This window comes from Onychostruthus taczanowskii, unplaced genomic scaffold (assembly GCF_017590055.1).
Source record: "Onychostruthus taczanowskii isolate IOZ18803 unplaced genomic scaffold, ASM1759005v1 scaffold2, whole genome shotgun sequence".
Classification (NCBI taxonomy): domain Eukaryota; kingdom Metazoa; phylum Chordata; class Aves; order Passeriformes; family Passeridae; genus Onychostruthus; species Onychostruthus taczanowskii.
Window position 1 is genome coordinate 4,018,713 of NW_024499239.1, and position 13,170 is coordinate 4,031,882.

General features: G+C 42.5%; 1 protein-coding gene across 1 annotated transcript in view; it reads left to right on the forward strand.

Moving 5' to 3' along the window:
* LNX1 (ligand of numb-protein X 1) overlaps positions 1-13,170 on the forward strand; it is a 65,688-nt gene that overhangs the window by 42,658 nt on the left and 9,860 nt on the right. The window contains exons 6-8 of the mRNA XM_041402630.1: positions 1,573-1,944; positions 6,296-6,433; positions 12,059-12,236. Of these exons, the coding sequence (XP_041258564.1) occupies positions 1,573-1,944; positions 6,296-6,433; positions 12,059-12,236 (688 nt within the window). The remainder of the gene's footprint in view (positions 1-1,572; positions 1,945-6,295; positions 6,434-12,058; positions 12,237-13,170) is intronic.

Below are 13,170 nucleotides of genomic sequence, written 5' to 3' on the forward strand. Positions count from 1 at the left end.
AGGTACGAGATAAAAATATCCTGACAAAGAATGAGATGGTTGAAGTTGATCAGGATGAGATTTGCTATGTTGCATGCAGAAAGCCATTCTGAAGCTCAGAGCACCACCTGTAAGGCACTATGATTTCCTAGCTTTTGCTGACCCCAGTGGTAGCTGAAGACACTTGAGGCACGCCAAGGTTGTGCCATGCCTTCTGCTTTGAGTCAGACAGACTTGGCCAAAGGGATTTCCCAGGATCACGATGTGGGCATACTTCACCGTAGCAGTGAATAAAAACGCTTCTGGATGGTGTTTCCCAGCAGCAGCTGCATAAGCATCCACCACCCAGCTATGCATTTCAGGGAGCCTTTTGTCCTGGTGCCAGCACAGAGCAGCAGAGTTAATGGCACCACTAAGACAAAGCTGTTCCTGCAGGGCACATCCAAACTGCACAATGAAGCTGTGAGACTAGCACGGATGGGCCCAGCCTAGCTCTTCTCAGCCATGGCTGCCTGCCCAGGATTTACCAAGGATTCCTGTGAATTTCAGCCCCATCCTGATGCAGCTTATGCTGTTTGTGGTACCCAAGGTAGCAACTTAAAGCTAGGTGAGCTGTGTCTCTCTGGGTGCTGTCCTCTCCACCAGACTGCAGCAGAACAGCCCCGTTGTTCCCACATAGGAAATCTGCAAAAGCAACCACCAGCCAAATGCTTTTATCCATGCTGGGGAGTATTTCTCTTACATTTTGGAGATGTTTCTTAATATTTAAATGGTTCAACCTGTGCAATGTGAAGCTACATGGAAATATCTTGTCTGATTCAGGTTTTTCAGCCAGTGATGAAATATAATCTTGCAACTGGTTTTCATTTAGCAATATAAAGTGCAATGCCTAGTCATTCTTATGAACATATGAACATAATGGGATTGACTGGAAAGTCTTTTTTCCTCTTTCTTTTCCTCAGCCAAATTTAAAAAGTCGTAGTTATACAGTTTTATTCTCATCTGAATTAAATCTTACCTGGAAAACACTGAGGAAAAAAAGGAAAGTCTGATTCTCTATTGTGGTAAATCAGCATAATTGTTAGTAAATATCCAAGGCATTTAAATTTGTACTTGAGGCTCTTTCCTTTTTTATAATTAGAGATTCATTAGCGAAGAATTTTTTTTTTTTTTTTTTTACTGTACCTAGAACAGCTGGGAGATAAAGAAGAAAAGAAACAGCAGGAAAACAGTGGGAGTGAAAAGAAAGGCTAGCAAGGCAATTTGAAATCAGAAGCCTGTGGAATAAAACTAACATATATGAAAGGATATTGAAGCATGGGAAAGAGCAATAAGAAAGATGAAAACTAACGTGTATGTCTGGAGACTATCAGGGAGAGAGGGGAAGAAAAAGGACAGACACTGTCTGTGCAGTGCATCCTTTCCTTGCGGGGAAGATTGTTCTGCACCAAAAACTTGGCCTCCTGCTTGACACAGTTTGAAATAGCACATGTCACTGCATATGAAGACATCTGTGTATATAGATCTGCCCTCCTCAGTGCCAGCTCAGAATAGACCATCTTTCTGCCGCTGATTTACACTTCTCTATTCCAGGTAAATGGCTTGGACATCAAAAATGTGCCTCACAACTATGCCCTGTCAATCCTGAAGCAACCCTGCCACGTGCTGCGACTGACTGTGCTCCGAGAGCAGAGGTACCGGTGCCGAAACAGCGGACTTTCCCTTGATGCTCACTGCAACAGGGATGACAGCTTCCATGTAGTGCTAAACAAGAGCAGTCCGGATGAGCAGCTGGGAATAAAGCTGGTCCGCAAGGCCGACGAGCCAGGGGTATTTATTTTCAACTTGCTGGAAGGGGGCATGGCTGCCCGTGATGGGCAGCTGCAGGAGAATGACCGTGTGCTGGCCATCAATGGGCACGACCATCGCTACGGCAGCCCGGAGAGCGCAGCCCAGCTGATACAGGTTTGTCTTCCCCACTTTAACCACGGGGTTGGAGCTGTGCAGAAACCCAAGCAGTGTTTTTTCACCATCCATTTCAAAGCAAGGGCCAAACACTGAGTCTGTGTATTTGAAAGAGGGAAGGAGTCAAGATTGGAGGGGAATTTACTTCTCTGACTGCTCCTTGGTTTTACTGTGGATGGGTGTGAACATGAGCATAGACTCCCACAGAGGCACATGCTACCATCAGATTTTGGAAAGTATAGATCAGTGCAAACATCTGTACACTCCGATCATCACCAGAGTGATGCCAGCTGCCCGAAGGCATGCCAGCCTGCACCCTGGCAGCACTGGTTCCAGCAGAATCCTGACCCTCTGGCTCAGGAGTCACAGTGCTCTCTGGTTCAGCCCTGGAGCAAACCACACTAGACTAAGGCAGTGGACTACCACTGAAAGGTAGTCCACACCTTGTAGATATTTCTTACCTAAATCCAGTATATGGAAATCCAGTTGTTTTGGAGAAATGGATCTGTAGTTATTAATCTCTGTTTAGACTCATGTGGAGTACTAAATGGTGCTAACACAGAACTGTCTGATGAAAAAAACCCCCATGCCTTTCTCAGCTGCAAAATTGGTCAGCTTCTGCCTAATTTTTCATCCAGAACCAATTTGGGTTTTTTGTTTGCAGACTGTTTTTAGAAAACCTCCACATAAAAAGCAAAGCCAAGAATCTTTTGTTGCTTTTATCTCATATTTATAGCTGTTATTATACTTGTGCAATTTTGCATTTCATTTGAAGGCATGTAGACTGTTCACATTTTGAAGAAATTCATGAGCTTCAGTAACAAGATGTCAAATCAGGCCAGCTTCTTCTTCTTTTTGATGGGTATAATCAGGGTAATATCAGTCAGACTGAAACAAACAGTCAAATCCATGCATTTTGTGGAAAGGATTTCTGTGTTAGCATATATTCACGGTTGGTTGTAGCTAACTTTTATTGTGAAGTTTATAGCATAGGTGAAAAAAACGCCATGCCCTTACATAATGCCAGTTGTAGAAATTCTGGTGCAGACCTTTCTGGATTACCTTATGTAGCTCACTAACTGGGAACAGAAGGCAAAAGGGGAAAGGTTTAAATTCTCTGAGGGCAACAAGTCTGGAATGAAAAATTTTCTAAAAAGCTATTATTCTTGAAACAGTTCTTTATGGCTACAAAACAAGGCATCAGTTCTTCATAAGCAAAAAACACATGAGATGAAAAGGAAAAAATAACTAACAAGAGTATTCACATACATGTGTTTAAAAGTGCAACCAAAGCCCTTATTGGTCTCCAAAGAGTGGATGTTAACTATAATAATGCTTGAAATGCACACCAATCCCTGGGAATTTAAACAAGCCCATGAAAGGGGCAACTCAGGTTTCCAAACAGCCAGGATTATATTGCATTGATGTGAGCTCTATGAATCACATTTATCTGATGCAAAATTCCTGGAACCTGTGTCCTTTTTGTTATGTTTTTCATCAATTATCATTTGCCTTTCCTGTTTCCATGTTATGCCAGAGAAAAACCTTTATACTGAAGCCACAGGTGTTTTGCATTTGCTTCTTACACGAAGGGCTATTTCACTGTGTCTTCTGATTTCTCAACAGCATCCTTCCTGCCTGTTGAGAGCTCAGCATGTCACTTGCAGTGCATTGAGGTCTTCTAATTTATGGTGGTGAAAGCTGCAAATACACATCAGTTTCTTTAAAAACAGAACATTCACTAAAAAGTGCAGTGGCTTGTTAAACCAAGCACAGCAGGAAGACTGTCAGATTTCTGTGTAATCTGATTATTTTTGACTTTCAAATAATGAATAATTGAGACAATTGAGGTCTACAGAAACTATACAATAGCATATGTGAAGCAGTTGCTAATCAGTAGATTAGGGGTCTGGCTGTTTATAAGGTCTAAGCTCTGTCACAAGAACTGAAATGAGGAAAATGTGTAAGTGCTAATTAGGAACGTGCACACATCATAACACTTGGGAATTTGCTGCCTCCTGTTTGTCACATTAAGCCACGGCCTTGTGTCAGAAGTGGCACTTTGAATCTAAATAACGAGACAGTCCACATCTGTTTTCCATGAGAGTGACAAGAAAAGGTGCAAGGTAACAGATATGGGGTGCCCATGTGAGCGCATCAAGCCAAGCTACATGGGCTGAGTCAGACTTTACTGACCCCAGATGTTCACCCTCCTCCTCACCTCCTTCCCCCACCACAGCTCAGAGCAGCTGCTAGGAACAGATGAGCAGCTCTTCTACCCAACAACTACCTCTGACAAGCAGATTGTGGTGTGGAGCATATCCATGCTCCATCATCCCAGTGAGGCATGGGCCAGCTTCTGCCAAGAGCAGCCCTGGTGTCCCTTTCTAAAATGCAATTACCCACTAGATGATCAGAAGTTTCCATTGTGTCTCTGCCTTCCCGCTCGATTTGCCTTGGCTGTAACAGATTTTAATTCTAGAAGAGTGTTTCAGCTCTGACTTGCACTTGGTATCAAAGCTCACCTCCTTTCTTTATTTTTCACTTCAGCATAAAATATAGAGAAAGAATTGTGGGAAAAGCCACTGGTAAGAGGGAGGGAGAGATCAGAATGAATCAGCAATAAATAATCTGATCAGTAGAAACATTAATGGGTTTTCACATGTATGTAAATACAAAAGCTGTTCTTGTTGTTTGGATAACTTTCTAAACCACTCTGACTTCTGAGAAACTACTCAGCTTGACTGGCCCGTAGACAAATGTGCCATTGCAACAGAGACTCTTGTTGAACTTTTGCTAGTTGTTCTATGAGAATTAATCATGTTTTACAACCTTTCTCTAAATAACCAGCTTTGAGGCTTACCATGTGGCAGCAGATAAATTTCAAAAAGAAGTTAAGTTGAAACTGTTCATTTTTGAGAAAACTGTATTTTCATAGGGCCACATGCCCTTGGGACGTTTAATCTTGTGCTGTTCAGTTCCATCTCAGTCATATTACAAACTAGGGACCAGGGTGGTTTCCTTTCTTCCAACATACAGAATTCTGTTTTGGGGTACTAGTTGAGTCCAGAGTCCAGAGGTTTGAAATACGTGTGTTTGCACCAAATGATATACTATGAAGCTGTGAAGATTTGAGTTTCTAGTAAAAAAACTAGCATCCCCCAAGATATTGGGAAAGTAACAAAGACATGCACATTTTTTACTTCACTGAAAATAACATGGCTTGAACATGTACATTTCAAGCTTGAAGTTGGAGGTTTAGGAGAGGTAGGTTGCTTTTTCTTAACTAAAATGACATTTTTCCAAAGCTTTTTTAAACTCTCAGCTACAGCTATTGAATTCAGCTCCAGAAAGGACAAACCAAGCTATAAAAACAAAATTCCCAGAAGCTTCCTCTGGCTTCTGTTAATTGTCTGTGGGAGATTTGATTTCAATAGTGCAACTGGATCTGGGTTTGGTTTTCAGCTGCTTCTTCAATGCCAGCTTTCCTTGGAGCTTCTCCCCAGTGAGCAGTGCTAGCAAGCGAGCCAGAATGTCTGCAGCCCCAGGGGCTGTGGTACCAACAAGCAATGCATCTGCAGCCCCTTCTTCTGAGTATGCTTCTATAGCACTGAGGATATTGCTACACTGTTCTTCAGTTTAGTTTAGTTTAGTTTATTTCTTTGAGCTTGGGTTATCTGCTTTGAAGCTGCTCTTCCTAGAGTGAGAGTTTGTGAGCTGCTTTCCCATCCTAAACTTTATTATCCTGTGTGCTTGCTTATGCCCACCCTCTTTCTCTGTGCTCTGCTGCAGTAGGATGTTATTGCACTAAAGAAAATACCTTTTCTCCCTTTCTTCAAGCTTCCTTACGTTTGTCATGCTCATTGCATGCAGGTGGACTTAATTACATTGTTTATTCCCCACTTTCACCGGGCAAGCCTAAGCACATCCCTGGTTTCTGGGTTAATTGTATCTTTTTTAGCTTTTCCATTCATCAAGCAGCAACAGCTCTGGTAGTCTGCCTGTCTCTCTACCATGGCAGGCAAATTGCTGCTTTGCAGTGGTATACACAGGTGTAGGTGAAAGCTGATCAATGCCCACTGTGGTGGAGCACTGCTTTCAGCCAAATTTGGGGGAGATAGAAAGGATTTTTTAGAGTTAACACCAAATTTTCAAGAGAAATATTAAGTAGCTGGCAGTAAACTTTTATGAACTTCGTTGACCTGAACTGATGCTGCTGCTTATGTCATAGCAACCTCATTAACGGGAAATCCAACCAATGTTTAAGTGGTTCCTGCATTTCACAGACACTCTGGGGCTGGGGTGCAGGGGTTTGCTGCACCATGGTATTCACACTGTGCTCCTCCCGCAGGCCAGCGAGAAGCAGGTTCACTTCGTGGTGTCGCGGCAGAGCAGGCAGCAGACCCCCGACCTGCTGCAGGAGACGGGCTGGAGTTCCAGTGCTGGCAGCTCCCACCCTTGTCCCGCCGAGAGAAACACCCCCGGCAAGGTGAGGGCACTTGGGTGGTGTCTCTGCTGGGACAGGGGAATGGGAGGGCAGCTAGTGTTGTATGTCCAAGGGTGTTATCTCTGGCTTCTGTCACCAGAAAAAGCATGTCTTATTTGGCAATGGAAACACAAAGGCTGTGCTGCTCATTATTATTTATCCACTGCTTCTGCCCTGGCTCTGCCTGGTGTGGGGAGGGAAAGAGAAGGTAATGGGCAGTGGTGGTGCATGCCATGGCCACAGATCTGACCAGCAGTGTGAATCTGCAGAGGACAATGCGCTCCAACCAAAAGAAATTTTTTCTGAAGTTTTGCCATCTGTAGCATAGTCTTCAGACAAAAAGCTTTCACATGCTGGCCTGAAAGATTCCCATAACCTACTTGAAAATTATGGTCATCATTAGGCTGTTGCTCATTTATTAAAATGCCCTGGCTGCTGAGAGCACGAGGACTTTCTGTGAAGCTTTAGACACAAAGCATTTTTGTTCTGCTCTGGCAGCACCTGGAACTTGCCTGGTGTGGGGTCTGCAAGGGCTGCTGGTGTGCAGCACCAACCAGGGACACAGCACAGAGCAGCCATCTCACCCAGATGTGGCTGTGATTACCAAACTGTGCCCCAGCTGTCCCTGTGTACCTGGTCAGAGTGTGTGTTTAGTGCATCTAGACTCACAATATTCTCTTTGCCTAAGGCAGAGAGATGCTGATGCTCAAACATACGAGGTTTTGAGTAGGAACCAATGCAGCTAGAGTTTTGAAAATATGTTTTCTGAGCTTGCTCAGTGTTATTCTTTCCACTTTAGACAGAACAAGGCATGTCCTTGCAGGAACTGGATTTGTTTATTTCACTAAATTTGAAGCCACGTGTCGGGCTAATTTACATTAATCACCCTGTGTGTCACCACTTATGCAAACCCATGCAAGCTTGACCCTAGCCACTGGTGCCAGGGGTGTATCAGGGAGGTGTGCAGGCAGGGCTTAAGTTCATCCTAATTGATGGATAGCCAGTTGTGTCCTTAAAGGGACCTCTGGACCAAATATTTGGTGCACAGTTGTCAGCCTGGAGACAAGTCTAGCTCTGGATTTTACAAATGTTAAAATATACCCATTTTTGCAGGTCTTTTAAAACTACATTATTCAGTTGTTTTATGTGTTAAAAATGCTAGTATATATTTATGTATTTTTAGTTTTCCTTTTCCACAAGGTCACAATCACAGCTCTTATTCGGTGGGACCAAATTAGCACGAGTTAAAACAGAAAGCAGGCAGTGTTCAGTAGCTACTACCAAACAGCAAATAGTGTCCAGCTAATCATGCATCTGCAAGGCATGACTTTCTAATGAAGCAATGATTTCCTTAGGAATATATGTGAAGGACAGCAATTAGCTTGTGTTGCTACTGTATGCTTCCTAGGGAAGATCCAAGCACCTGCTAACAATACCATGTTGGTCTGAGTAATTAATTGATACCACACGGGATTATTTGGGAACACAGCTTGTCTCTCTCTGCCCTGAGAGCTTCATTTTCTCTTCCTGTAGCAAGAGATGTTGGATGGGAGCTCTCGGTAAGTCCCACAATATTTTGGGTAGCTGTGAGATTGAAGGCACAATGTTAGCTTCATTACACTCCTTTAATGAGCAAGTGCTATAAGGACTAATGAATCATCTCTTGTTGCATAGGCCACAGCTTTTAGGGGGATTTCCAGTTTTCCACAAGAGATGAGTACTGCACAAGCACATGAGTGGGTGTACTGCTGTGGGCTTCTGTCCAATGCCACCATTTGGGCACTTTCCAGGGAAGAGCACAGCCAAAAAAAAGAAAGTTCTGAACTGTTCCTACCTCCCTTTAGCTTTGTGTGTATGTAGTAGAGGGCTTCTACTGGAGAAAATGCTCTGGCAGTAGATCAGCAGATCAGTACAGCCAGTAGACACAATGAGCTTCAGGCACTGTGGACTTTTGGTCTGATGCAAACATTACTGGAGTGTTAGTTGCCCTTTTATAGGGCATGACTCTGTCAGTTTAAATATTTCATGATATTTTGCTGAAGGTTTAACTGAACATAATTTGCAATTCAAGATTTTTAAATTGGCTTTGAAAGATTTAAAAAATGTTATTTATTTTAAGTAGGCATTAGTGCAGGAGTAATGCTTGCAAGCCTAGGGGCTGTACAGTGTCCTAATGCAGCACATGCTCCTGCCCAAAAACCAAGGAAATGGTTGGACCTCATTGTCAGGGGAGTCTCCTGTGTGTGTGTGGTCTGAGGAGTCTGCTACCTACTGCCATCAGTGGGATTGCTTTATTATATGTCATTAATAGAGGATTGCCAGCTGCCTTGATTTCTGGCTAGTTTTAAGGTGTTTTTTGTACCCTGAGCTTACTGAGGAAAGTGATATTAGATGGTCAGGAATGCTCTCTTTGAGTGAAAGTGCTCTCACTGTAGAGCATGTATGTGTACATGGGCTGAAATCTGCTCTCAATCCCGTATTCAGAATCAGGAATAAGCTCTAGCTTCCAGCAGCTGAGTGGCTCATGCAGTGGCTCAGGAGCCACTTTGGGCCAAGCTCTTGGCCTCAGGACAGCCATCCTCCATCTGTACAGCCAGTCTGTACAGTGTGGGGAGGTGCCTCTCTTCCAGGCCAGTGGTGACCAGCCATGTTGCCCACAAGGTTCTGGATAAAAAGAGGCTGATCTCTTGTGACCATGTCCTTCTCTTGTGGCAACAATGCCAGGTGTGTGGTGTGCCAAGAGATTGGTCCTGCCCAGGGTCTCATGGATCTGTTTTCCTCTGTACAGAGACTGGGGAAGCACAGCCCAAACTCTCCTGGCTGCTGCCGACATTCAGAGAAGAGATGTCACAAACACTTTCTTGTGCAGCTGAGGTTGTGAAGCCAGGCTGTAACATATAAACAGGCCTGATTCAATTCCTTTGAAGTCACTGGGAGCTGTGCCATTAATTAAATAGCACTTGTTTTTAATTGGAACTGTTTTCTTATTTCTTTCAAATTAATTGTCTAGTACTTAGAGCAAAAAAATTGACTTAGGCAAAGAAAATGGAGCAGGCAATGTTTCCTGACCATATGAGCAGGTTAACCTTCAGGTGAAGTACATTTTCCAAACAGACACAGAGATGTTTTTTGTTGTCTGCAAGACACGTGTCATGGCTTTGATGTTGTGATAATCTGCTGTAAATATTTATTTTCCAGTAAATATACAGAAAAGGAGGAAAAAATAAAAAGAGGAGGAGATGAACTGTTATGTTTTTCTTCTCCTGACCTCCAAGGTCACTTCAAAATGACGGAGAAGGACAATTGTTTAGAAGAGAATGCACTGAAATGCAGTCAGTGATAAACACTGCCTTTTAACTGGTTTACTTGCTATCGATTATACCTCCAAGTGAGTTCTACGTGTGTTTACTAAAAAAGGCTTCGCTTTCCTTTCATCACTGCCTTTGTCTCAGTCAAGTCACCCCAAATCCTTTCTGTCTGCAGCCATATAAAAAAATGACATGGGAAAGAGTAGCTTCAAAAGAAAATTGGTCCTTTGTGGTTCAGCATACAAGTACTGGTACTTCTATAATTCTTCATTGAAATGTAGCAGGACAATTTGTTCCTAAACAGTACTTTGAAATCTTTTCTCCCTGTGCTGATTCCTCAAAAAATACTGATAAACCCACTAATGCTCTAATGTTTTTGTTGTCTGAGGTGAGATGTATGCTGCATAAGTAACAGGACTGCTCTCTCACTCAGAGCCACAAATAGAATCCCAATTTCATGTTTTGCTACAGAATTTCAGATTGCGATTTTGGGAAAATTAGTAGCGCCCCTATCCCACATGTTTGAAAAAGTGGCCTTTTCCTGGTGGAAAGCCATTCATTTTCAAGGGAAAAAGGATATTTTTGCAAAACATGGATGAAACATTAAGTTTAATTTGCATAAAGATAGAACTATTATGTTTCAAATATTTGCCCCTTAAAGAAAAAGGTGAAAGGTTAAAATTATCTGGATCACAACATAAAATTTATTTGGAGCAGAACACTTTCCGAAGGTTTTAAAATCTTCAGAAATTCATAGGTTTGTTTGCAAGCCCCAAGCCAAATTATTCTGACATAGTGCCTATGTTCTGCATGAACCACGTCTCATATGTCCAAACAACTGTGTTGTTTGGTTTTCTCTCAGAGACTGAGAGAATTCTTTCCACCGAGCTCTTTGCCTTTTTGTTTCTGGAGCTCTGTGGCAGCTACTGTTCATCTGCTCAAGCACAGAGAAATCCTTTGCTAAGCTTCTAGAAGGTCCTATATTTTGTTGTTAACATTGCATCACAGAAATCTTGATGTGGAGTTAGTTCCACCATACATACCTTTAAAAAAAAAGCACGAAGACATAGTCTGCCCTATTCCCATAAAAAAAAAAACTTGCCATAATTTTCCTTTGTCCTGTCATTGTCACTTAGGGAGACATTGTGGATTCATCTGCTCCACTTTCCATGCTGCAGGCCCAGGAATCAATGTAAAATATCTTTGTGAGATGTCAGATTTCTAAGAAGAGATTAATGTGGCTTTAAATGAGTTTTATAGATTATTTTTGCATATTACAAATATGAGGTCACATTTGTGAATGAGAAGAGTCTTTTAAATACGCATTTGAAATGTATTTAGAAGCGTGCTATTGTACATGAGCCTGGAATGGATAATGCTGTTCCTGCAAGAGGGGCTGGGATTGTCAGGAGTTGATGTCAGGAGCACTGCTTGTGAAATACTTAAGGAGAGCAAAGCAATTAACATTTAAATCCAGATTTATTTGCCTTCTGTAAGAACTGAGTGTATGGTAAACATGACGTTCAGTTCACAGGTCTTGTTGGAGCTTGCATTGCAGTGGTTCTCCATCCCGAGGGCACCTGTGGGTTTGTTGCACCCTCACTCACGCACTGGTTATTGCATGACCAGCTGTGTGTATTTAACTTTTCCTGCTCAGAGGCAGAAATATAAGGATGGCTGTCCTGAACTGACCCTTCAAGCAGAAACACTAAGAGCACCCGGGAAACTGCTGGCTCTTCACTGTGAATATCCTTCTCTTTTCCTGAACAGAAACACTTATTCTTCAAGTGTATTTCCACCCATAACTCACAAAGAAACACAGATATATGGAAGATCAAATGAAATATGTCTCTTCTAATATGTCCCCAATGGTTTCATTCCTCAAATCCAAGAGGACTACTTCTCACTAACTATACAGATGATGCTCAGACTGCAAGCAGCAGGATAAGAAGCACAATCTGATAGTAAAAGATATGATGGCCACTAGTGATATTATTATCAAGAACTCTTTTTTTCTTTTAAAATCAAATTCCTTATTTACATTTCAAGGACCTGATTCTATTAGCCTTAGCACTAAAACAACTCTGGTTTTCATGGGAGCAGTGCCTGACTTTAACTATTGAAGCACAGTTATCTTGGTGGTAACATGGTGCAGATGCTTAAGGCCCTGAGGGAGTCCTGCTGGCCATCAGGCCAGGTGGCTGGGAAGCGTCTTGGTGTTACTTCCATGAATGTTTGTTTTGGTAGAAAATGCCAAAGCCGTCAGGGAGGCCACCATGCCCACAAACTGTGTTTGTTGTTGCTATTTTCTGCATCACAGAGCACCCTTCACACTGTCACCTGTCATGAGAAGGTGGTGGCTGTCCGGAAAGATCACACAGAATCACTGGGAATGACTGTGGCAGGTGGAGCATCTAACCGGGAATGGGATTTGCCTATCTATGTGATAAGTGTGGAACCTGGAGGAGTGATCAGCAGAGACAGCAGGATAAAAACAGGTAAAAAGGGGGGATTTTGTAAAGCCTGCTTTAAATCAAGAGCTTCTTTTGAAAACTGGGGGATAGTGCAAGAGCTTCACACTCTGACATCTTCAGCAATCCTATAGATTTTGGGATGTGTTGGATTAGAGGGTCTCAAGTCAGCTACCAGAAAAGGCATAATTATGCAGGCATAATATGCATATCTCTGTGGAACAGGATATAGGAATATTCTGATAGAAAAAAAGGTAAATAGCTTTTCACAGGAAAATTAGCTTGCACCACCATCTCCTAACTCCTGATACATTCACTGGGCAACTTAAATGTGTTTTTAAAGGTTTTTTTGTTTTTTTTGTTTTTTTTTTTTTTTTTTTTTTTTTTTTTTTTTTTTTTGCTTATTTGTCATTGCATTAATGAATTTGAATGAAATATACAGGATCAAAATTCCCATTATATACGAAGCCATATTAGTGCCTTGTGGCTGAAACTTGTGTCTGGAAATATTGGCTTCCTAACCCCATTTAGCTACTGATGTAACAAAATGGTAAAGCTAATAGTTTCTCCCCTTCTGTGTGAATAAGCTTTTAGAGCAAGATGAGGACCATATTTGATCAATTGGTTTTGTGGGAGTAGCCAGGCAGCAGAGGAAACTCTCAGGTTTCAGGATGTTCCATCTTCAAGAGCAAATCCCTCAGTAGCCTGCATCCAGCAATGACACAGCTCACCCACCCTTCATCCCCTATATTCTCCTTCAGTCCAGTCACTGAGCTCCAGTTTCTGGAGGGAAATCCTGAGTTTGAGAGAAGTGAAGGCGCCTAAAAATGGGGCAGAATAGCTGCAACCCAGTCAGACCCCAGGAGCCTGGGTCTCAGTGCCCAGCACTGGCACACATGGGAACTTCCTCTTTGTGTCTACTCAATGAAACCCATGTGAGAACACAACAAGAGCAAAACAG